We start from the raw sequence: 26,691 nt of genomic DNA on the forward strand, positions 1-26,691 counted from the left end.
ACCCCAGGTCCCCTCCCACACCAGCCACGACACTGCAACACAGAAGACCATCAGCACTATGCCTTGAATGAAACAAAAAAACACAAACCTAAACCCCCTAACCCCCCAAAGCAACATCATACCCCCCACCCCGCACCCCTGCGTAAGACTCAGAAGCCACCCCAACTTGCAGTGTGCCTGTCGCCCTAACATACAACTAATCTACGAAAAGAACCCCAGAGGAGGAAGACTCACCCGATCCCCACCCACACCCCATTAAGACAACACAGTAGCGAACAATAGTAGCACAGCATCAAACCACTGCCGAAAGTCAATACGTTGGTCCAGGAGCCAATTCACTCCCTATTCCTGCTCCGTCGGGCCGCCCTCCGCTCCACCGGAGTGTTCCGAATAGTCAAATTGCCCTCGTCCCGGGGGCAACGAGTCCAACCAGTCACTAGCCGCTCCAGGATGGTCAAAGAAAAATGTTCTATCATTGTGGACCACACGCAATCGAGCCGGGAAAAGCATGGCATATTTCATGTCTCTGTCCCTCAGTCTCTTCTTCACCGCCTGAAATCCCAGTCGCTGCTTCTGAACCTGTTGGGTGAAGTCCGGGTAGAAGCTGACCGCGGCGTTCTCATATTCCGTAGGGCCCGATGTGCGGGAGGCCTGCAGGATCGCATCCCTATCGCGAAAGTTAAAGATCCGCGCAATGATGGGGCGCGGAGAAGCTCCCAGCTTGGGCGGGCCCCCCGGGATTCGGTGGGCCCGTTCCACTGCAAAAAACCTGCTCAGGCCCTTGGGCGCTAAATGGTTCAGGACTAGGTCCTCCACCAGTAGGTCTACCGCTGACGAGTCCGGCTTCTCCGTGACACCGACCAACCGGACGTTGTTCCGTCGTGCGCGGCCTTCAAAATCGTCCAAGCGTCGAGAGAGGTAGTCACGGGCAGATCTCAAATTACCGACCTCCGTCTGCAATTCAGAGACATCGGTAACAAGACTAGATGTCTTCAGGTCAAGGGATTTGACCTTCTCGTTAGTCTTGGCGAGGTCCGCCCTGATCAGGGTAACATCTATAGCAACCGTGTCCAGCTTGTGGGTCAGGGCCTCATACTGTTGTCCCAGCGCGGCCTTCATCCCGGCAATGGCGCCCATGACGTCTGTCAACGACGGTTCTTCACCCAACAGGGATTCATCCCCAAAGTTGGCCGGGGGTTTAGTCATGCCACTCGGAGAGCCCTTAGTGAGGGTATATCGATCCATGACGTTGGACTGCACAGGACCTCCCCGAGTCGCCGGTCTGGTCTTGCGTCTCTCCACCTCGGGCTTGGTGGCCATTTCAGGTCATGCGCCCCGGAGGGTATTCTGAGACCTAGTAAAAATGGCTACTCTCGATGCGCCCGCAGCAAGTCGGAGAATAGGTTGAGGGCCAGCCGCAAATCAAAGAGCCGTGAAAGTCCGGATCTCCAAACGATGACGCGGTAGTAGAAGGAAGCAAGTGACCAGGGCGACCAAGACAAAGTCAATGAGGCCAGACCATAAGAATCGAAACTGAAAGTAGAAGACCAGGCAAGGGAGACTCGTCTGGGCCGTTGTTATTCAATTACCACCCGGCTGGCAGAGAAACCAAGCCCGGGGCAGTACCATGGAGCAGGCCAAAAATGTTCAAAAGTCCATATCTTCGGTTCCCGGGGGCCAAATCGCAGTCAGGAAACGGATAAATGATCAGCAAGGTCTCGACCACAAAAGCCCGTCGTCTGAATCAGGATAAGGTGCAGGATGACCGGTGGAGGTGGCGAAGGTCCGGGAGCTCTGAGCTCAGGCAACCATCTTGGGTGCGCGCTAAGCTCCTCCTCCTCTCTCTTGAGTCTTTTTAGTAACATTTAATGGTTGTATATATTGTTGATCACTTACGAGATCTAAACCAATCAAATAAAATTTACATCGAAAATTAAATTGGGTGATATTCGAAGACATGCTTTAAACGCGGTGCGGTAAGCTTTGCAGTGCATACGTGGCATTATATTTTTCTATGTTTTTTGTATCAAGCAACTATGTGGAGAGAAAGAACCAATGTTTTAGTGCTTAAAGAATTCTAAGTGGCTGCAAGAATACTTCTATTTTTGCAGGAATGACTGAGTTCAGAATCTTACCAATAGGAGACTACCGAGGAGATAAGGGTGAAATTTTAACAGAAGTACATGGGTGGGTGATGCTCTGGAATCTTAGGGAATTCACATCCACTGTCTGTGCCATGTTAAGTAGTACTTGGAGGGAACAAGGGTGTCCCTTCTCTGAAATAGTGGATGAGAATCACTCTTAGAATCAGGGGAAATAGACATATAGACTTTTGCCACTGGGGCAAGAAAACGCCCTTATAGATAAGAAAAGACCAGGAGACACTTCCCCCTTTCCGTGCAGCCACTTTTTTTCCTCTCTTCCTTTCCTATCCCTTTTTTTCCCTCACGCACCAGGAGCCTCATGGCATTAGCCTCCATGCAGAGAAAACACATGGAGTGCAGTGGAAAAAGGACGAAAACATGCCCTAGAATCACCTCTTGCTAATGGCCATTCCAGCAAAATGGTCGAACATCAACTTTCATGAAGGTGGACCAAGGGTTTTACATTCCACAACACCTCAGATTTCCACACACTAAACAACACTCGGTTTTATTTACTAGTGGACCGTTTTTAGGTTTGTCACATTCGGTTTGCAGTGATGATTAGCGATTCTATTGAGATTTGTATCTTTCTACACAAAGATCAAAGTGCCCGACTGCCCAATAAAAATTCGAAATCCTGTTGTCAGTCTCCCGCCTTCATTTTGGATTCACAGGGATGTGTGGCGGAGCTCAGATGAAGGTGGACTCCCATGGAATCCAGTGTTTTGATAGAACTGGTCATCACTTACACACAGTCTCCATGAGACCTAGAGCAGGATGAGCTCACATCTCTTCACCAGACAATGCCGAAGTACCAAAGGGTCAGTCAATTGGACATCTACCAAGGATTGGCATTTTATGGTCACACCTACCACAGCCTCGCACGCCGGTACTGCTGCCTCTCACATACTACAGTAAATATATATCATTTATATTCTTGCAAATACAGCCTTCTACAACGATGGAGTCGGTAGCTCCTCCCTGTTCAGTGCGACTTAGGGTGAAAATCTTCGTTTGGTTGGGTACCAATGCCACATGTTTGTATGTAATATGGGAAGAATGTATACATGGGAAGTATAGAAGGTTCTCCAAATGAGTACTTTGTGTAATATTAGAGCAGGGGATGGTGAAGAACAAGGTGTGTCATCAATATTGTGTGTAATTTAAAAAAGCAGGAGAGAAGGCCAAAGTAGACTGCAGGCGTTACTGCTCTGTGCTTTTTTGTAGTATGAAAGCAATAAATAAATGGCTGAAAGGAAGAGGTCGTGAAGGGGAGGGGGTTGTTTCATACAAGCCCCTGAAACTTCTTGGTAAGGCGAAATTGAAAATATTAGTAGGTTTATCCATATTATATTTAGAAATATTTTAAAACGGAGCAGGACAGGCTGAGATTTCGGTATTTCAAGGAACAAGTGACATAATTGTTCAATAATTACATAAAATGTTCAACATGTTTTAAGATAGAACACGGATGTGGAGTGAAGACTGCCCAGACGAAAAGGAGATCTTCTCTGTCCAGGTATGAGGTTGCGGGACAGTTGAGTGCTTGAAATGTGTATTTCCAGCTACAGAGATGTTTTTTTTACATTGCATGACCCGCGTTTTGACCACTTATGCACTGCAAAGACAGAGAGCATTGCAAGGTCAAGGGCTAGTGGGCAAGCGCCCCATCTTCTTAGGTAGCAGTTCAGTTTGGAGCACTGTCGTTTAAGAACAGACTTATCACCTGCCCCCTAAATATAGTTCAAACTGCAGATGCTGTCCAAGCCAGATCTGGTCACATTCTGAGTGGTTCGTCCTCCATTGAGATGTGATTCTTTGAGGTGGCGCCTCTTGGTTCTGTCAATGGCCCCCTCCTCCCCGACATGGAAAACAATCTGGCTCTCTCAAAGGTTACTCATCTCCAGACAGACCTCTTGCTCGCGGCCAGGATGTCTTGGTTGTGTTGACCTTCGTTTTCTGAGCTTCTGAGGAAAAAGGGACTGTTAGATTTCAGATACAAGAGTGCAAAGGGATGCAACATATTCATATATAAAGAGGGACATGAAAGGCGGCACAAATTAAGCCATGAATATAGAAGGAGTTTCACGGAGTCGTGCAATTGATGTGAGAGGGTCCAGTATCAGAACCAAGATCTCTAATGCAGGAGAAATAAAGATTATCACAAGAGATAAAATAGTCCAATACCTGAGGTGTGGGAAGACATGATAAAAGTGAAAAAATGAATTCCAAGATAAGAAGTGAGTCATAATGGAACCTGAAGGAATGCAACCAGGAGCCTAGGGGGAGAGTCAAGCAAAACCTTTGGCGGAAATAAGAAGAGCACAATCGGAGTTGCATGGGAGAGAGAGAAACAAAGACAAGTAATTCAAGCCAAAAGATAGGAGGAAAGAAGTCAACCCTAACTTGGAAACAAATAGAGGAATCTTAGGCAATAATCAAGCGTATCATGGCGACCTGAAGTGGGACCAAGGGACAAGGCAATTCTACCATGGAGCAAGGAGCAAGGAGGATGGAGTCCAGGGACCGCAAAATCCCACATTGGAGACTAGGTGCGGGGTTGACGGGTTTGTCCAATTCTGCCTAGCAAACCTGGGGATGAATTAGTGGGAGGAGTCACGCTACCATGGAGACAGGAGGAGGTATCATAAGCCCATCAAATCTGCAAAGTACACATGTGTAGGTATAGTATGAGTAACCCTACCATGGGGACAGGCATGGGAGGATCATTTAGGCTAAAACTATTTGCCATACAGACTTGATAATGTATCATAGGACCCAGGCAACCCCACCAGGGAGAAATGATGTGTTGATCAGACCTACAGTGGAGACATGAAGAGGGAGCGTAGGACCAGGACACCCAAGCGCAGGGCGAAGGAGCAAAGGTTTCAATCAAGTCTACCGTGCAAATTGAAAAAGAATCACCGGGTGCAGGACTACGTGCCATGGAGCTAAGGATCTCAGGAACAGGCACCAGCCATGGCATTTATAGAGTTATCAGGGAAAGGCAGCCCTACCATGGCGATGTAATGGAAGCATGGGAATGTATTTTGCAGAAAGTGGGGGAAATGCTAGCTAGGAAAATGTCGTTTTGCAATATGAGATCACAGAAGTCACAGAATCTATATACACAGGATGGGAGCATGGAGTGAACATTTATATCTAGACATGGGACAGAAAGAGAGGCTCAAAACAATGCTTTTCTAGTCTGAGGGAGAAGAGAAGAGATTGCAGTGAAACATGAAAGTTGGTGGTGGGGACAGGAGCACACATTGAAGGATCGACTGGTGCTGCCCATGGAGATCGGGAAGTAAATTTAAAGAAGACAGGCCAAAAGCGATTATGCAATCTAACCAGAGAGAGAGCTGTGAAGATGACTAGGAAGCATCAGATCTAACCATGAAGACAGAAGAGACTGAAGGGCCAAATGTATCTATAATGGAGACTGGAGGAGGAGAGAGTGAAGGCAGCAATCAAAGTAACCCATGGAGACAGGAGGTGAGAGACAAGACAAATGTGATAGGTAACCATGGAGACAGGAAGAGAAAGTGAAGAGAATTATCAAGGCTAACCATACAGACAGGTGGAGAGAGTGAAGAAAACCATTAGAGCTGACAATAGAGACAAGTAGAGAGAACTATCAAACCTCACCTTGATAAGGACTGGTTAACCTCAGTGCATTTCAGAGTGAAATAATTGTGTTTTGAAGGAAAAAAATCGAAATTCTTTATTTAAAAAAAACCCTCTAATCATGCAGGCCCAGGGGTGGAGTGAATCTCCCATGGTTTTGTGGACACACTGAAGAACGCATTGAGACGTCGTACTATGGAGACCAACAATGAGACAGAAGAAAATATCAAATCTGACCTTGGAGACAAAACCGAGGTATAAATGGTTCGGTACTTTCTGATCTAACCATGGAGATAGGCAAGGAGTCCATAGAGAACTATCAAATCTAACAATTGACGCAAGCAAATAGACAGAAAGAACCATTGAATCTACCCAGAAACAAAAAGCAGGAAAACTAAGAGCGTCAAGCAAAGTGACTGGAGGAATCATCAAATCTAACCGTGCAGACAAAATGAGGGATTGTAGGGAAGCTTTAATTCTGCCCATGAACTCACTCTGGGTGTGAAGTACTCCCTCTAAGGAACATATACTAATCGCTGAAGACATGAGAACCCACGAGTGGAGAGCGTGATCAGGTTTAAATGGCTCCCGTTATGGGATACCTCACTGGAAGTGCAGGGTGCAACTCTACCAACAAATGCAAACTGCACGAACCACACCTTAGAAATTGGTAGTGCATAGAAAGGGCAAAGGGGAAGTGGTTTGTGAGAGAAGGACTGATAAAGGTCTCTGTGGCCTTCCACAAGAGCCCGGAGAGAGACAGATAAGAATGAGTGGGAAGGTGAGGGGCGGAGACTGGGAAGGAAGGAGGAGGGATCCAGGGACATAAAGTAAGGTGAATTTGGCACAGATATGTGATCAGGAGGGAGAAGGAATCCAGTGAAAAGGGGTGAGAGATAGAAGCAGACCGGGAAGCAGATACAGAGAAAAGTCAAGGAACAGACAGACTGGGAAGAGAAGCTTTGTCACTGAGATTATTGTTGTGAAACAGAATACTTTAAAGAGGCCTGCATCAGGACATTATCAAAGTGACATTTTGGCCCTCATGAGCTGCCTCTCAGTTCTGATGGGGCCGGTAACAGCAGATATCATCCCCATTGGAACTAAGAGATTCACAGGAACAGTATGAATTTCATAATTTCTACTCATAGCTTTCAGGAAAAGCAGTCAGAACATCTGGAAAAAAGTCTGCCCCGCAATAAGGAATTAACAGGGAATTAGGCCCAGAATTACTAATTCCCCAGTCCATCGTCTTTGTTTAGTGGCCGCTCAGAGTTTCCCCACCCCTGGAGTCACTGATATTGGTAGCTGGACTGTGGGGAAAATCCAGCCATTGACTGGGCGGCACATAACGTGTTTATAGCCCTTTATTTGCGGAACTGAGAGAGAGAATGACCGAGAGGGAGGATTGCCACAAGAGATATGTGCGCTTTGCATTGCTCGGCCATATCAGCTTTGAGGTAAACCAAGATGGTTGTCACGGTACAGTCACTTAACCTACAACATCCAAACATTCTTCCTAGCCCTTTGTCCTTACATGAAAAATGAGCCATCCAATGAGAACTGTAGGCAGGAGGACACCAAGTGCAATTGCAATCATCTTTCCTGTGACAAGAATCAGAAACAGAAATGTGGTTACAGCAGGTTTGGAAAGATACAACACATACCATTCAAATGTTAACAACTCATGGGCCTGCAATTTGCTAGCTCTTGCTGCCCTACTTAGAATTCCACTGTAATGATTAATTTTTCTGCATGCAGACTGGTGCATATTCAAGTATGAGCAGACCATTCACCTTGACTCTACTGGCATAAGCTTCATCAAAGTAGTTCCCAGATAAAAATGTTGTAAATGGAAGTTATGTTATTAACATTACTTAAATTGTGCTGTTGTTTGTAGTGACTGGAACCAAGGACACATTCCTGAGCCACATAAGTTATCTGCACCACACTCTGCTCTACTGCACCCACACATGTTTATGTGCTAGCAGGACCTCCCACGCCCAGGCTCTATGTTGTTTGTGAGTTTGCAGAACCCAAGCTGATCAGTGAGCATGCACAGGTTGGCAGGTGTAGAAAGCTGTCTGAGGAGGCCTCTCCAGCAAGTGGGACATAAGCAGTCACCTTTGAAGGCTCCACCATCAGAATACTAACACCCAGTAGCCCATCTGCCACAGAGCCAGTGGAATAATGCCTTTGAAGGCCCACTCCCTCTGAAGCTTGTTTTTCCTGCCTCGGACTGCCATACGAGGTATTGCAGTCTGGCTAAGAGCAGTAGGCCTCAGCCCCTATGCGAGGGGAGAAAAAACAGTCTGTGTGCTAGAGCCATTTGAAATTTTTATTTTGCAGAAATAGATCCCCAAATAAGGGGGTTATTGAATCTAAGGGAAGGGTACACAGTCTGCATAGCTATAAATAATTAGTTACCGGTGTGGTCAGTCACCAATTCAAGCATTGAACTTGTAGCATGCACTTTTCAAGAGAATGTGGCTCCCACTACATGTTTTTCACCTACAAACCTAAGATATATTAAACATAAGGGTTCGTGACGGGGATTAATGCTATTTTCCAAACCGGGATATTGATGTAAGCACTTAGTGAGGATTATTAGTAGAAAATGGCCATACGTATACAGGTATAATAGCCTTAGGGCAGTCATTTACATCTACCCCAAAAGAATGCCACTGAGTTCATATTTTCGAAATATTTAATCCAAAATCACTACAGCTGATTCCGAAAACCGCTCATCTAAGAGTTGTAGAAGTATAACAGGTTAAAGAAAAAAAATCACAAGCTGTCATATTAAAGATACGACCAGTGAGTTGCAGTGCCACAGGATAAATCACACTAATGTTCTTTAAAGCCAAGTATAAAACAGGCGACAAATGGAATTAATTGTGATGGCTAATAACTTCCTGCGCTTTTTTATTCGCTGCAATCAACTGCACTGTAAAGTTGTTACAAAGGAAGGAGTAAACCCAGAAGTCAGTGGCCAGAGACTGAACTCCAGCCAAACTCATGACAATTTTCCTTTGCCCCCACTTGAACCAGTACCTGCAAGGTGTGACCGCAGAGATTCAATAGTGTTGTGGTGGTAGTGGTGCATGTGGAGTGCAGAAGTGCAGAGTGCAGAAGTACTTGAGAATACTGGGTCACATGGAAACCTCATCTTCATGTGGTTTTATGCCTAGGTTATGCCCTTATTACCTTGCTCCCGACAGCCTAAGACCTCGAATATACCTAATGCCTGATGCCATGCTTCACAAAACCTTTACCAATCACACATTACCTGTGCCGTCCGTTTCACATGTCAAAGATGGGGATAGAATGGTCTTGTTTTGCGACAGTAACTCCACAGCTATTTGGTACTTGTGCGCCGGCTGCAGATCGTTCACCGAAACCTCGCCACACGTCTGTGTATATGCTGTGTAGTTGCCATCCACGAGAACCCACAGCCCAGTGAAGGGCTTCAATGGACATTCCAAGTGAACACTCAATGTGTAGCCCCCAGATGATGAGTAACATCTGATTCTTGCTGGCCCAAGGTCTGCAACGTAAAGAAGAAGGAGGTAAGCACTTAAGTAGGAGTATCGTGCTCTAGGCCAAGAAACTCTACAACAGCTAGGAACCAGTTTGAACAATAGTAGAATATACATCGACCGACCGACCTAAGATTAGGCTTGGGAACATTTTTAATTATACATGAGTAATCAGAGTAATTTTAGTAATTACACATTACTCTTTGTGATGTGAAATTATGGAAAATAATTTTGGGCAAAAACAATGAATTAAGAGACAGGAAGTCGCTTCTGGCTACTGCAGTTTGTTTCCGGTAGTATTTGATGCTATTTTCCTAGTGCAAAAAGCATCCTGGGCCCATTTTGGAAGGAAGAGTGCGTTTTGCAGTACAAAAATGGTGTTAAATGTTAAATTATCATTGTCACACAATTACGCATAATGACGAATAATTTTGCAGTAATTGCGCTAGAGAGAATTACGCCAATTAATGCCCAACCCTACCTGAGATGGAAGAAGCCGCTTTTCACTGCAGCATATCCTTGCAGTGCCATTGAACGATGTTATCTCGTCTCTGGATAGTCGTATGTATGTGGCAGAACTCAAACTGGATGGGCAAAGTGGTTCTGTGTTAGAGGGATTATGGAGAATCTCAGTTTGCCAGAATTTAGTCTAAAGAAAACTGTATGAAAATCTACAGATCAACTGAAAAGACAGGATTTAGAAGTTTCCCCCTGTCTTGCTTAACTCATGTTAGGCGCATAAGTGACAGGTTGGTGCAAGATTGCAATGATGGTCAATAATATTTCTTATAAAGTGCGACTACTCCCCCGTGGGGGTCTCATGCCGCTGAGTGGTGCAGTTCAGTCCAAGAGCCGCTTGAGGTTCTTCCTGTATTGCGGCAGCGTTGGTGATTTCATGAGGTGCAGAGGAATGGAAGTTTCAGTTCTTCACGGCAAGGTAGGAGAAGGATTTTCCTCCAGCCGTGGTCTTGTGGATCTGTGGGATGGTGGCCAGTGCCAGTTGGGCAGAGCTGAGATGCCTGGTGGGAGTGTAGAAGGAGAGACGGTGGTTGAGGATGTTGTGGATGGCTCTGTAGGTGTGTATGTGGAGCTTGAAGGTAATTATTTTGTTGATGGGTAGCCAGTAAAGGTCTCTTAGGTGGCCTGTGATGTTGCTATGGTGTGGAGTGTTCAGGATGAGTCTTGCGGAGGCATACTAGATCTTCTGCAGCTCCTTTTGGACTTTCTGGGTGGAGCCGGTGTAGAGTGTGTTGCCTTAGTCGAGTCTGCTGCTGACGAGCGCATGGGTGACCATTTTCCTGGACTCAGTGGGGATCCACTTGAAGAACTTATGAAGCAGGCAGAGCATGTGTAAGCAAAGGATGAAACGGCATTGATGTGTTGGTTCACTGAGAGTTAGGAGTCCTCAATAATGCAGAGGTTTCATGCATGGTCCATGGGTGCGGTGGGGGGGGTTCGAGCACTGCGTTCCACATGGAGTCATCCTAGGCGGAGGGGATGGAGCACAGGATGAGGACTTCTGTCTTGTCTGAGTTAAGCTTGAGGCAGTTGTCCTTCATCTAGGTGGCGACTGCCTTCATCCCATTGTGGAGGTTGCTCTTGGAGGCTGTGGGGTCATCTGTGAGGAAAAGAATCAGCTGGGTGTCATTGGTGAAGGAAACAATGTTGAGTCTGGCTTCTGATGATGACTGGAAGTGGGACCATGTAGATGTTGAAGAGGGTGGGGCTCAGGTAGGATCCCTGAAGCACTCCGCAGCTGATCTCTGTCGGTTCTAATTTGAATGGTGGAAGTCTGATTATCTGTGTTCTGCCGGTGAGGCAGGAGCGGATCCATTCTAGGGCTTTGTCAGGGATGCTGGCGTTGTGGAGTCTTATACAGAGGGTGTAGTGGGAGAGAATGCTGAAGGTGGCAGAGAGGTCCAGGAGGATAAGGACAGCAGTTTTGTCTTGGTCTAGGAGGGTGTGGATGTCATCTGTAGCAGCACGGGGAGTGGTCTCGGAGCTGTGGTTGCTTCTGAAGCATGATTGGGAGAGGTCCAAGATATGGTTTGTCTTGATTACCTCAGATTTAGGTCATGATAGCTTTGTTGATGACTTTGGCTGGGTTCTCCTTTTGCCAGATGTCCATATATTTACAGAAATGTTGATGTGCTAAGTCACATGGAGGTGAAACTGGATATGCACACAGGGGAGTTCAATGTTGTCCTCCAGGACATCCTGGACAGGGAAGATACACTCAAATGCAAAATAGGGTCAGTAGAAATAGATGTAGGTCTCCTAAAAGCTGAACATAGGAAACTTATGGACAGAAGTGAATTGGGCCTGACCTCCATAAAACCAATGATGCATGAAATTAAATTACAACTCAAAGGTAAGTCGGAGGATGTTAAGATGGTAAAGTTGAGGACTGCCCCAGGTGCAATAATATGTAAATTCATGTGATTCCTGGAGCAGGAGGCGAGCGCCAACATAACTGTTCATTGGAGATTGGCTCTCTTAAGATGTGGTAGGCTAAAACCCCAACGTTTTGTTCTGTAGAAAGGGTACATAGAGTGCCATGCCATCAGCCCCCCTTCCCCCCACCCCACTGCAGTCATGCTCAGGCCAATAGTGGTCAGGTTATTTCATCTCTGTAGAAGGGATCTGATACTGCATGTGGTCCACTCAAAGGACCTTTGGTTCATCAGTGGCAAATGGGCAACCATTTATCAGTATTACACTAGCAAAGTCTGAGGCCAACATAGTTCCTTCTTTGAAATAAAACACTGGTTGCACAGTCGAGATCTACATTATGTTCTTTTGTACCCTGTTAAGCTGAAAGCTGAGTGTCATAGAGAACAGCAAATCACATTTCTTCAGACGCCATCTGGGCTGGGCATCGCCCCATGATGAAACAGGCAGCTAAGGAGCATGCTACAGTGGTGGCTGTGATTGTGCTAACAAATGCCAACTGAGTTGACTTGTTGGCATCAGAACATGATTCTGTGTGGATCACAGCAAAATCAGACACCGGTGAGTCAGAGGCTGAGCACATGCAAGGTCCTGCCCTTACGCTGAGAATCGTCTGACGCTGTTTCTCTATTTTGGTGCATTACTGTATGTATTTGTTTTCTTTTTCCCTCCTCACTCACATTAAAGTCCTATTATGTTATGTTATGTTATATTATTACAATGCATATGGGATATGCCATGGTGATATTTTCTGAGAAGGGTATGATGCATGATGAGAGGCTAGTGATGGAGTAGTGCTTTGAATGTTCCGTGCACCTCAAAACCAGATCACACTGGATATTAAAGGAAATCTAAGTTTGGTAAAGATGTTAGTTTAATGTTTGAATGGTGGTGGCTTGTGTTTGCCACCTGCCTGATGTGGGAGTTTGAGATGTTGCATTGGTTGAAGGAGACCTCATTGGAGAGAAGTATTAGTGAAGTTGTGTGTGAAACGGGGCTCAGAATGTACTGCAAATGTGTCACACTCATCCTCTGGTATGACACAGGTTGAAAGATGGGTACCACATATGGAATGTAAAAGGGATGTCCGCCCCCTAAAAAGGCAGAGGCTGTTGGCGCACAAAAGACATAGAAACACCCATTTTAAATGCCTCCAGGAGATCCAAGACTGCCACAAGATGGAGGTGGCTTGTGTATGGCACCACATATTTGGCATATGTGAGGGGTATGCTCATCTGGATTGCCACAGGAATCCCATTTGCAGTGCACGCACTGACATCTACCTTGAGGGTACATTTGTAGTAATAGAGGGTATCCTGGATGGGGATTCCTTGCCAATTATAACAGGTCACACCCTGAATGTTAAGCACACCGCATTTTGACCACTTTTATCCCAGTGCTGCTGCAAGATATACTGGTCCTTAGTGTGTAGCGGGGTGATTACACTTGCATTCGTGACACAGTTTCTTACAGGTCTCATCCCCCCTACCAAATATGGCAAGCATTAAAGTAATGCAACACTTTCCGTCTTGGATGGAAAGAATGAGGCCGTCTGATGCATTGAGACTAATATATCCTAAGACTAGAGAATAACCTTTTCTTTGCTGGTCTACCCGAATAGAGCTATAGTTATGCAATGGGGGTATGTGCTCGAAGGTCTTGAACACTGAGTATCTGGGATGAATTTTGTGCAAACATAGGGGCATATTACCAACAACTAGCGATAATTATCGCTGTGTTGGCTTAGCGGCAATATTATTATCGCCAAGCTCTGCCGATTTTTATCGCAGATAAACCTTGCTATTATCAAGGTTTATCTCAAAAGCGATAAAAATCGGCCGTAATGCATGAATATCGCTGAAAAGTCAGCGATATTCATGCATTACCGAGCTAATGCTCTTAGCCATGTTATCCACCTACCATTGGATAACATGGCTAAGAACTGCTCTGTATATCAAACAACAAAACAATTTAAAGAGGGTCCAAGGGATATATATTTTAAAGACCTGTACCTGATTATTATCCCCAGCTACTTCGATATATATAACACAAGAAAACAGAGGGTCTGCCAGATCTATTATATGGCTTCACTGTCAAACCGAGTTATCAAAATCACGGAGCGTATAAATCGCATGGAGACAGCGTGTTATAATGAAGAGTGAACACTGTGTATAGAAAGACCCAACACCCTTCGGGAGAATCACAGGTGGTTGACAAATCCAAACACTGTAGCAATGGGTTACCATAAAATTGACTCAATGATCAGTCCTATCATCTGGCCAAACCCAGGTGTAAATCCGGCTGGTCCCCTGATCATTGGGACAACAAGCACCACACCATTTGTTACTGGTAAAGGATTTGGACCACCACTACAAATGAAACATCAGTAATGGCTGATCTATGATGGTTAAGAACTGCTCTGGGCAGGCGTTAGCTTTTGGAGATATTTGCGCTTAGCGCGAATATTTCCAAAAGTACGCCTTTGTAGGTAATAGGAGACAGCGATGTTAGCGACTGTTTACAATCGCTAACATCTTGGCACGCCCACTTTGCATGTCAATAGCGATAATTATCGCTGACATGCAAAGTGGGCCCCAAGATAATCGCTATCTCCTACTAGCTGTCGCTTACTGGTGTTAGCGACAGCTAGGTAATAGGGCGATAAAATAATCACCGCTTTAGCGGGAAAAATTCCCGCTAAAGCGGCGGTAAGGCCCTTGGTAATATGCCCCATAGTCCGTTAAAGTTGGCCCTGGAATGGGGTAGAGTAGAGCATGCATACCTACATGGAAAATGAGGCCCGAGGCATTGCTGGATACCTCTTTTAAGGCATACACATAGATCAATACTTTGCAGAAAACGAGGGATCAGTAACAGGTGGTACTATCTCTTGGGATGCCTTTAATATGACTATTTGAGGGAACTGTGTATGTCTCCTGGGATATAAAACATACATTGAACAGAGAACTATCAGCTGCAGAACATATAAGGCACATGGAAAGCCAAATAATAACACTCCTAACACTGGCCAGGCATCTTGGGGGCTTGTGGTTAAAGCATGCTGAGTTACTTGACAGAATGGGCAACACTGATTATAAGGAATATGTTTTGCACCTTCAGGACAGAGCTGGGAGGTTGTTGGCCTGGTTACTAAGTGTGGAGTCCACCAGAGCCCCAGGTTGCTGCTATTAGAGCCCGGAGCAACATAGTGGCGAACTCAGGTTGCTATTAACAATGTCTTTATGCTGTTCTATACATCATTACATGCCTCAGAAGAAGGAGTGGGCCTGCAGACGTTGCAGACTATATTGATAGGATACCAATTTTCCTAGATTGATCGTTTACAGGTACGGTGCCAAGAGGAACCTCTACAAATCAAGGAAGTTAGGCTGATGATAGATCAAATGGCAAGGAATAAGATGGGAATGGATGGCCTCCTGGTGGAATTCTATGTTATCTATAGGGTAAAAATTGCAAACCAATTACTAGCTTTGTATCAAGTAGCGAAGCAGGTTAGGATGTTGTCAATGTTCAACGCAGGAGATGCTGATTGTATTGTCCAAGCCGGCCCAGGACCCCCTACATGTACGCATCTATAAGCCACTCTCACTAATGAACCAGGACTATCAGATCTTGAATCATATATTAGCTAATAGACTTCTACCGGACCGCTAACATTGATACACCCAGACCAGAATGGGTTAATCCCGGGCTGCAACACTTTTATGAACATCAGACGGTTACTGGAGGTTCTGAACATCTGTAGGGATGGTGAGGATATACTTTTAGCGGTGTCGTATGACATCGAAATGGCCTTCAAGCCCATTGGGTGGCCTTACATGATAGCAACACTTGAGAAGGCTGGGTTGGGTCTGGAGTTTCGTAGCTGGATTCAACTATTTTATTGTGACCCTTGGTCCAAGGTCAAAACTGGCCAGACTATCAGAACGATTCAGCATTGACAAGGGAGGGATGCATCCTATCTCCCGTTATTTTTGCTATCATGATGGAACCCTTGGCGTGTTTGTTGTGACAGAGCGAGTGTGACTGGGGTATCAATATGGATAGCTGTTGGGTATATCCGTAGCCCCCACGAGTCCCTATCAGTGCTTATGTTAGAATTAGACAACTTGGGGTCATTCTCTTGCCTCAGAATAAAATGGCCCACGTCCTGTTTGTTCCTGCTCAGGCCTGGTGTGGTGGTGGACCAGATAACTTTGCCAACAACCAGACTGGAATAGAAGGAAGTCATGTTAAAACATCTGAGGGTGAATGTTTGATGAGGATGAGGATCTAGTAGAGGGAAACCTTGGCAGAATACTAGCAGTCTCACGCAAATCTGTGTTTTCTGGTGTTCCCTCCTACTGTCCTCAATCGGTAGAGGAGCCAGAGCCAAAATATTGGTGTTGCTGAGGCTTCTGTAACTGTTTTCCGCATTACCTGTGTTTCACAGGACTACATATATGCTGTCTGATTTCATATGGGGTTGTAAAGGAAAAGACAACAGGATGCTATGGATGGAGGTGGGAGAACTCTTGTACGACCAGGGCACTCTAAATACATTCCAATAGATGTTGGAAATATATGGGGTGAGCCAGGGGTAATGCCTAGCAGACAATCAACTGGTACACATGGTTTGTACTGTGTGGGATCAGGAGGAACCCAAAAATGAGGCGGTATTACAATGCTTACTGCAGCCTGGCAATGGGAGGCGAGCTGTGACAATGCTTTCACTCCATTAGCCTCAAACTTGCAATATGTGGTCTAATTGCTTGTCTGAGGAATTGTTTGAAAGGCAAAGGTCAGCGGCCAAGGAGTTTGTTAAAAAGTGTATTGTAATTCCAGGCTGAAAAGAATGCAGTTTAATCCTTGCACCAAACATACCTCACTCCAGAGTGCATATGTTACCGGGTGCTTTATGCCAGTGTCCCCGACGAGGGCAGCAGGAGGCCCATTTTTACCATATGGTGAGGTTATAATGCAAACCTGGGAAGAGGTATTGAAAGTTTTATGTAAATGGGAGGGAGATGGGTACGAATCTGCACCCTCTGTATTGGTCTATATGCCAAGATCGCCTATGAATAGGCAGGAGAGATGGTTTGTGGACCTGGTCCTTATAAATGCAGCATCACCATAGGGTGGAAGGCAGAAATGGCTCCACCTGTGAGCCTTGGATTAAAGTTTTAATAAAATGGTCATTAGTCGAGTTGACCACAGTTAATGCGGCTGCCAGGATACGGGGAAGAACTCCTGGAATACAGGTTCGGGACACGTATATTCCCAAAGTGGAGGCAAAGTCAGACGAAAGACCACCCTGAGCCTGACGCCTTGGCTGACAACCATGGGTATACCATTGCATTGGCCGCTCCTTGGGGCTATCACACCCGGAAACAGGGGATTTTTTGGCAGGGTCTGAGCAAGCAGGGGCTGTTCTATGGGGTAGTCTGACCTTTATGTGGGACTCATGAGGTCAGCAAAATTACAAAGGGAGGAATTGTGAACTTTTGGCTGGAGATTGAGAGAATGCGGGTACCAAGGGTTTGTTTCTTTTCTTTTTTCGTGGCCCAGTTGCCCGTCTGACACGTCATACTCTGCCAAGTGATATTACACTGTAACCTTGACAGTCTTCTTGTTCAAAGAGTTTTTTTAGATTATGGTCCATGGTTTAGTTCACTATGCAGTATTGTACCATTAATTGGATTACAAACACAGCAGACATACTTGTGTCAACCCCTTTGGTATCCTTCAACTTAGAAGCGGTGCCATTGTAGCTGCTCACATTGTGGATTATTTATTTACACTGGAACAGGACAGTGCACTTTTTGATTGCACCTAGGAATATTTCATTAAGAATATTCGTTTTAAATGCCAACAATGGGGTATTGTTTGAACCGCTCAAGGTGAAGTCTTTGCGGTAAGGCATGAGTTTTTAAGATTAGTAAATTGGCTGCATTAGCCGAGTCATGGGAAATCAGTGGTTCTGGAACAGATGGACCTAAGTCCAAAGAGAACATCGTTGTGTGGTTGTGGTAGAGCTGGATTCAGATTTTTCTGCATGGCTCGTGTGCCAAAAGCTCATTTGATCAGAAGCAGCATGGCTACCCGCAACCTTTGTTTGGTGAGAAGTAGCAGATTTGGTTTTTTTTACGGAGTTTTATAAAGTGCGAACTCAAACCGAGGGAATCGGGTATTAGAGCGCTTTACATGAGCACCAGTTACGTTACATAAGGACACATTCATTACGGACATGTGGAGATTAAGTGATTTGCCCAGAATCACAGGATGTTGCGCATACTTGCAGAGACTCGAACCCGGTTACCCAGATTGGAGGACGACCGCCCGAGCCGTTAGGCCAACTCCTCTCCTATATGGCGCGCACACCATATAGAAAATAGAAAGCGTGACACCACAAAAACAATGGGCTTTTCAGTATTATATTTCAGAAGCCTAATACCTCTAAACAACATTTAGAACCCAGGTTCCTGCACAGTTGGATCAGCCATCGATGTCTGGCTTTAATGTGGCCAGGGCAGAATAATAATCCATGGAGTTCTGTGTCCTCCTCAGTGCTACAAACCAGCCATACTAAAGGAAACTTGCTGGCCCTTTTTTTGGGAAATGTGTGCAGGGGAAGGGCCCATGTCTAAATTGTATACATAATTTCCTTGCCAGTGCTTGTTGGATATTATCCAGGAAAGACTCTAAGATATAATGTTCCTTAACTTTCATGAATGTAACTGTTAAAGTACCTATTCCTGCGCTCTCCTGTAAGGGGCAGGTTTACTCTCCCTATAGTTCTCGACCAATTCATTCCAAGTAATTGCTGGACATGTTACCTCAGGATTATCTCATAAACTCGATTGGCCTATAATTTAGAGTGCATCCCTGATATGTACAAACCATGCTAATTTCCCTGCACCCGGTAAACCCAGAACCTCGTTTAGCTCCAACGATGCCAAAAGGTTAGAGGTCTAAGAGAAATTTCCTCTGCAATTGGTCTCACCCCTAGATCCAAACGCAGAGGAGTAAGTGGGGAGCTGATGGGGAGACCAAATAACTGCCTGGTAAATTGGTTCTTGGACTTGTTGATATTCCTTAGAGAACAGTGTCCCCATAGTTCAGCCCCATACATTACAGCATCCCTTACTTGCGCTTTGTAAATCTCCACAATCAGACCGCTGGGTTTATGGAAAGGAATCCTAAATAGCTTGCCCAGCCCCAATGTTGTTTGCTCTAACCTGAGGCATGTTTTGTTTATTTGTGTGTTCCATTCAATTTTTCTGTTAGAGTAACCCCTAGGTACTCAAATACAGATCCCCTCTCAAGTGGGATGTCCTTCAAGCAGGGATTAGGTCCTGTCGAGCTAACTAGGTAAAGACCATATATTTTTTCTTCTGAATGTTAATTTCCAGCCCCCTGTGTTTACAAAAGGCATCAAAGCTGGCGAGGATCCGCTGGATACCTATTGGTGACTTGCAAAGCAGTAATGCATCGTCGGCAAACATCATTGCCGGGACTTTGCTGTGCGCTATTTTTGGTGCATCAATGTCCTTCGCCTTATTCAGTGTATCAACCAAAGGGTTAATGTACAGACGGAACAAGGTGGGTACAAAAACACACATGCTTGTCTGATACCTCAATTTACTGCTAATGGTGTCGTAAGTTAACCTGTTTTACGTACCTAGTTTGGGCATAATTGCCTTTGTGTAAACGCCTAAACAGATGACATAGATTAATAGGGACCCCTAGATTGCTTAATACAGCCCATAATTTATCTCTGAGTACCAGATCAAAAGCAGATTGTAAGTCCACAAAAAATATGTACAGGCTGCCACCCTCTATGGACACCTTTTTCCAGTAAACAATTTGGAGTCTAAATATTTGATCAATAGTGGAGGTGTTTTTCCTAACACTGGCTTGGAATGGACTCAAGATTTTGTGTTCGTCCATCCAAGTCTGAAGACGGTCAACCAATACCCTAGCAAAGACCTTCTGTGTTACATCATTTAAACTGATGGGTCTGTAGTTAACAGGCAGAAGTGGTGAGCCCTTTTTATATGTCAGGAGAATTTCAGCACTGGCCCATGTTGCAGGGATCGCCATTCCCTGCAATATAGCATTACATAAAACCCACAACTAGGGGCCCCATATTGTTGGTTCTGCATGGAAGACGTCCTCTGGTATCTTGTCTAGCTTTAGACAGGGGCTATTTTGTTCAAAGTGCTAACTATTTCGGACCGAGTTATCTCGAGGGCTTCACTATGAGTATTCTGCAGTGGAGTGAATATTGTGGCTGTGGTGGTACCCTTTGGCATAGTATAAAGGGGCCTTAAAATGTCCCTTCCAAGTGTTTGCCAATATATTAATTTCTATGGCCTACATCCCGCCACTACAGCCTGTATTGACTACATTCCAAAAGTTCTTCATCTCCTTTGTTGATAGACAAATGGGACTCTTTGAAAAAGGCCCTATCGCCCATTTTTTTTTGTATGGATGATGCTGTCTCTATCTGACACCCTCTTTGCTTTGATTTGTATTCTGTCCTTGGCTTTAAATACATCAAGCAGAGACAATTTGGCCTTCCGGCAACTATCATCAAATCAGAAATTCTTAACCTTTTTTTGCCCCCTAGATCTTAGTAGAAAAATATATTGGCCAAATTAGAAGTCAACTCTTCATGGGTCTCTGCAACTCCTGTTATGGAGGTAAGAGTACCATCTGTAGTAATAAGCCTTTTCACTTCCAATAGGATTGGAATAACATGTTTAATATAGAGAGGCCGACCTATCTGGAGATTGTTGGATTACCGGCCACCATATTCTTCTCCTGTTGTGAGTGAGTATTAGTCCATCATCTGGTGACATTTTTAAACCAGAGTTTTCCTCAGGGATCAACAACTCTGCCTCCAGTATCAGGGCATTGGGATCACCGTCGTATTGAGACAAGACACCAAAATCAACAACCCTGTGCCATAGCCTGGTTTCTACTAGGATGTAATATAATACGGAGGATTGCCCAACTTTTTAAAAAGAATGCTTCCCTGGGGAATCCGATTTTGTGCAACTGTTACAGGCTCTTAGAGAGTGGTTTAGGGTGAGAGATTTAATCTGAGGAGCCAGCGGAGTCCAAGCCCTAGTTGATGGAATATTTGTCTCAGGAATTGCCCAAAACAAGTCTTCTTCACAAGGGGTTCCATCCTTAAGATCAGTCAAGGGCTCAAATAGGCAATTAAGAACACCAGCTATAAACAGCAAAGCATTTTTGTGATGGTGGGGATAAAATCAGCTCATTGTTTAATGGTCAGGGATTCTTGACTATTAATTACAGACCTAGGGTTGTCGTTAACCAGTGCTATTTTAACCCTTGATGTAAGTACAATACGCTGGGCATCGTTAGAGGAAGACTCCAGCTGCTTGACTGCAACCCAAAGGTGTGCCTACCCAAATACAGAGACCCCTCGATGGCCTGCCCTTCCCTCTGGTATTTGCATCTATTGGAAATGACAAAAATCCCAACCGCAGTACATCCACCCTGACCAAGATTCCTGAAACATCCTGTTGGTCTACAAATGCCCCTCAGTCAGGGCAGTCCAATTTGTTTCTCAGACCAGCAACATTCCAGGATAGAACCTCAAACTTAGCTGTTTACAATTTCCCAAGTTAGTTGACTGGATATCATTCTTAGGGGGTAACATTTCTCTCAAAGTGTCATCAGCACTCTCCCCAGGGGTCTTGTTTGAGCACCTCTACAGTGTACAATATTTTCTGGAGAGCTTAATGCTTCAATTGTTCCTAGCACATTAGCCTGAACTAAGGCTACAGGAGATCTCGTTGGCGTGTAGAATTATTTCCTGATCTGTGTAAAAAACTGATAGGATTTTTGGTTTAACAGCTGGATCTGGAAGTAGATTTGATTTCTCCTAGTTCAGAATCAGTCTTAGAGATGACAGCAATTGAATGATCTGTTAAACATCTGCCTGAGACTTGGGAAAAGAAGATGCCACAATTAACCAATCCTCTAAATATGGAAACAATTGAACCCTAAGTAAAGGTAAAAGAGCAACCACCGGCGCAAGTACCTTAATGATGTATGGAAGGTAGTGTACAAATGCATTGAGGTTTTTCGAATCCAGGATGGATCAGAAACTTCCATCTGGTTTTGGCACCAAAAAGAGAGTGGAATAAAACCCTTGCAGATGTTGGTGTGGTGGAACTGGAATAATTGCTCCCTTCTGAAGTAGGTTCCATCCTCCCATAGGAGTTGCCTGAAGTTTCAGAAAATTCTTTGGCAATTGTGTCTGAGCACAGAATGGTTCCACAGGGGGATGTGTAAATCAATTTGATAACCAGTCTGGACAATGTTGAGCACCCTTTTATCTGAAATTATGTTTTACCAATTTAAAAAAAGAGGACTATTCTTCCTCCCTCCATATTGGATTGATTATCATCTGTTTGCTTGAAGCTGCTGTTGAGACTGCGGCTACAGTCGTAATTTTCCGCCCGCTGCGGCTCCCCGAGCCCAGCCACAAAAGGGCTGTTTATCCTGAGGAGCCTGCTTGTATTTCTTTTGGATAAAAGATGTTTTGCTTTTGCAAGGACAAACGCTGAAGAACCTTTTTTGGCTCGGCAGCTTTCTTTACCAAACCCTCCAGCTGAGCGGAAAACAATTTATCCCCTGTAAAAGGATGTCACTTTGTAGGATTGGTCTAGTTTCCACAATTTGAGCTACAGATGGCTACAAGCAGCAATAGAAGCTCCAGCTGCAGTAGCAGAAGACCACAGAAAATCATACAAAGCATCTGACAAAAACTGTGCCAAAATTCCCATATTAGCTAAAATGTCAGTAGTGTCCTTCTGCTCCTGAAGGGCATCAAACAAAAGCTGGAAATCCTTATGCAATGTTACAGAAAAATATGCTGCTTAGGTAGCAGCTCTAATTGAAAAATTAGAGGCAGCATATGCTATCTTTAATGAGGATTCCACTTTTTCTTATCAACAGCATCTGCCAAAAACGCCTCTTCAGAGGCAAAAGACGATTAAGAAACCAAACGAGCCAACATTGAATTCACTTTAAGCTGCTGTGGGAACTTCTCCTTGAATCACTTAAGCACATATTTTTTTTACAAGAAGCGTGGAAAGGTGGTTTTATCAATATGTTTCTATTCTTTTAAAAGGACCAGTTGAATGACTTCATGAATGAGTAAGTCATCCGCTGCCGGGGTTCTGTATTGTGAGAGGAATTAATCCTCCAGCAGTTCCTTCTCCTGGAAACCCAATTGTTGTCTCAGGTGTTTCAACATGTCCTGAAACTGAGATCTCTGCACACATCTGCCTCTGGGACCCATTTCTGATTCCTCCGAATCCGCAGGAGACAGTTTATGCTTTTTGGGCTGATTGAGTCAATGCTGAGGTGACGGCATCATTAATTTAAGTCTGTAACTCAGAGTGAGACACTGACAAGACTTCCTCCTCTACAGACTGCTCTAGTACTGGGAATCAGCTCCATTGTTTCAGGAAGACACGCTATAGCAGCATCTTTATGCTTAAATAGGTTGCCAAGCAACCACATCTCAGCTTGGAGACTCGATTCCCAAATAAATGTACTAGTGCTCGTGTGCCTTATTGATCTACGTTTGCTTGTTCGTGAGCACCGATACCAGTGAGTCAGAGTGGAACACAGAACTGCTCTCACGCGCTACTCCTGACAGAACATGCAATTAAACAAGCATTTGCAATGCAACAGGTCTCGAATTTGCGAAAATCTGAGCTATTACCATTGTAAATGACAATGCCTTTTAATTGTATTTTGAAAACCTGTGGGCACTTTATACTTCTAGTCCTCTCTTACGAGAAGCAAGGCTGGAGGTAACTGCGCCTTTTTTACTGGCAGCTTTATTTCTCGTAAGCAAGGACTCTCAGTACAAAGTGGGTGTTTACGCACCACTTGCAAATGTTCAAAACACAAATAAAAAGCATTGTCATTACAATGCCAATAGCTCAAACTCTTGCAAATGCGAGACCAGTAGCATTGCAAATGCTTGTTGTATTGATTGCCAGCCGTCAGACTGGATCTGGATATTGATGAAGCAGTAAATCAAAGTTGCACGAAGTGCCATTTAATGTTGTTTGCAGTCACATGGTCACTGGAAACGATGTTGGGCGTGTATATAAAGGTACACTGAAGCCGGTAATATATTTAACCCTATTGTTAACTCACCAATTCAAAAGTTAAGGACACAGAGGGTGGGCAAAGGTATTAGAAAATAAATGAACAGCCTCAGGGTGGGGCATAGGAGGGTGACAAGGAATCAACGTGCGGCCACATATCCATCCAAAAGAACTTTACTAAAGGTAGTTCTTTGTTCGTCGAATGGATATTAGCTTCCACAAAGTCCTTATATGAGCCAATACCCAATCAACACAGAAGAAGAATACAATTAACCAATAAGTTCCCAATCACAGCTTGCCTAAATTGGGACAGAGACCTCTCCTGTTCATCCCAACAGTAATGATTGGGAAAGTAATGTAGAGAGGCCCAGTTTGCTGCCTAGTGAATACACGCTTTTCATTTTTGGTATGCATACATTAATTCAACAGGCAAAAGCTTTTAATTTAGTTCAGAGCTGCTTACAGATAGCTGGTGAGCTATCGATTGCTCACAATCTACTTGTTTAAGAAGTCAGTTGTAGTCCTAGCCCTGCAGAAACTAGGAGGGTTTGGAGTGGCTGAAGGTGGGACAAGGCTTTAACCATGTGATGTCATCAATCTGAGTCAAGAAGTGTGTGGTATCATCTGTGTCACCCCTTTCATTTTGGTGACTGGACGTTCATGGTTTGAACAAGGAGGACAACGTATAACAGAAGTGGAGTGTGGGAAGGAACAGGTAAAATAGAGATGCAGAGACTTGCTTAGAATGAGCATTGGCTAGTAAATGGGAAGAATGTGGATGGGTGGATAATTGGGTGAATGAATGGATGGATGAACAATTGATGGATGGATGGGTGAGTGGGTGGGTGGAAGGATAGATGATTGATGGGTGCTTGGGATAGTCCTAAAGGTATTACTTGGACAGTTGATAAGGGCAGCTAGAAAGGCATGAAATGGAACCTGTGGAGATCTTACATTTAAAATGTGGTTTCACCTATACTGCTTGATTCTGAGGACGTACACTCTGAGCTAAGAACCAGCGCTGAAATAAAACATAAAAAGGCAACAATAAAAAGCCAGGAAAAGGCAGATGAGTATTTTTCCTCTAGAGACAGGAAGAAAAATCAGATGTATAATTCATAATCTTTATTTGTTTATTGGGAAACATCAAAGCAGTGTCAGAAAAGGCGCTGCGAAAAATCAGCCAAGATGCCATGCCTTCAGCTTTTTAAGCTAGCCTTTGGTTTAATGTAGAAAAAAAATACATATGTGCATGTTAATAAAAAACTGCCTGCAGTCTTGGAGCAAGGAAATTATAATTCACTCCGCAGAAAGGATACAATGGAAACCTCTTGGTTCACTTAGATCTCTGACAGAAAAACAGGCGCAGAGGAAGGAGTGTGTAGGGGTTGGGGGGCACCCCCTAAAATGCAATCTTTTAAAGGACAAAGGTATCAAGATTTCAGCTAAAAGCCTCATTTGCTCCTGTGATGTGGGTTGTATTTCACCATCCGAGGCCTGCAAACCCTCGCCCCAGAGTTATAAACAGAACTGCAGCCAGTGATGCATGTATTAGGCTATACATTTCCTGGATCTATACGTAACCCTGTTATAATGTAATGTATGCTCTGGCGTCCCGGGGGGATCATGTTCTTGCTCCCGGGACCGGTGAGAGGAGCTACTGCCGCTGTCCGTGCTCAGAGGACGTTGGCTCGCGTCTGGGTGCTGTGCCAGGCGAAGAAGCGATATGGTGGCAAGGAGTACCAAGGCGAGGGGTGAGTATGGGAGGAGAGTCGGGGCTATTTGTACGGAGGGACATATGGAAATTAAGCAGCAGAAAAAAGACGGCGAAACAAAGTCTACCTGAACTAAACAAGACTCCTGCGCTCAGAGTCAAACTGACCTTATGAGGCCAGGGAGACACCCCCACAGTAGTCAGAAACAAGCAGCTCAGGAGGAGTGGTGGGGGTGGGCACAGGGAGACGAGGGGTAGTAGTACAGGGGAGACAAGGAGGCACTGCAGTTGCTGCTGCTGCTGCTCGCTCCCGCAATCAAAACACCGTGGGAGTGAACCTTTGCAGAATAGGTGGGACATGCACCCACCTTTAGCCATTTGCAGGCTATGATTACAAAATGACACACGTAAAAGCCAACCCAATGCGTGGGGGGAGTCAGACCCACACAGAGTAGTTACAAGAAGCCTCGCAGAGCAGTGCATGTGCACTGCGCTAGGCTCGACTTAGCCAGAAAGAAACAGCTCAATAGGAGTGGTGGGGGCGGGCACAGAGAGACAAGGTGGAGTGGTGCAGGGTAAGGTAAGGTAAGGTAATATTTTTATTTATATATGATTAATTAAAATCTTTACAAAAGTATAAAAGCCATATGACAATAAAAAGTAATTTAACTTTTTTTTTTTAAATGCAACAGTTACTGTGGTCAATTCAAGGTTATTACTAAGCCCCAATGAGTCTTTCAAGTGTGATTGAGTCTTTCCTTTGTTAGGTCAAATAACTTCACAACCTGGCAGTTCAGTTTGATGTTGCTGGTGGTGAAACACAGTTTAACTGCCTGCCTACAGGTCCGAACAGCATGTGATCTAAAAAATGGTAGCAGTAGGTTGTGCCTCAGATCCCACTAATCTCGGGCATATACATATCACGTGGACAATGTCCTCCTTGCCCGATTTACACAGGCGACACAAGTCCGAGACATGAGATCTCTCTCATGGAGGCAGGTGCGATAATATCGGGATAGCCCCAAGGCGCAGTTTTAGAAACTTTT

The 26,691-nt window shown here is 44.7% G+C and overlaps 1 protein-coding gene across 4 annotated transcripts in view; it reads right to left on the reverse strand.

The window, feature by feature from the left end:
• Positions 1–2,625: 2,625 nt before the first annotated feature.
• LOC144770486 (uncharacterized) overlaps positions 2,626–26,691 on the reverse strand; it is a 369,390-nt gene continuing 345,324 nt past the window's right edge. For 3 of the 4 annotated variants that reach the window (XM_078655029.1, XM_078655027.1, XM_078655030.1), the window contains 3 exons: positions 9,064–9,321; positions 7,312–7,379; positions 2,626–4,111 (listed from right to left, as the gene is read on the reverse strand). In XM_078655029.1, coding sequence (XP_078511155.1) covers positions 4,031–4,111; positions 7,312–7,379; positions 9,064–9,321 — 407 coding nt within the window. In that variant the 3' untranslated portion in view covers positions 2,626–4,030. The remainder of the gene's footprint in view (positions 4,112–7,311; positions 7,380–9,063; positions 9,322–26,691) is intronic. The other variant, XM_078655028.1, reaches the window with a different exon arrangement.

This window comes from Lissotriton helveticus, chromosome 7 (genome assembly GCF_964261635.1).
Source record: "Lissotriton helveticus chromosome 7, aLisHel1.1, whole genome shotgun sequence".
NCBI classification, from domain to species: Eukaryota; Metazoa; Chordata; class Amphibia; order Caudata; family Salamandridae; genus Lissotriton; species Lissotriton helveticus.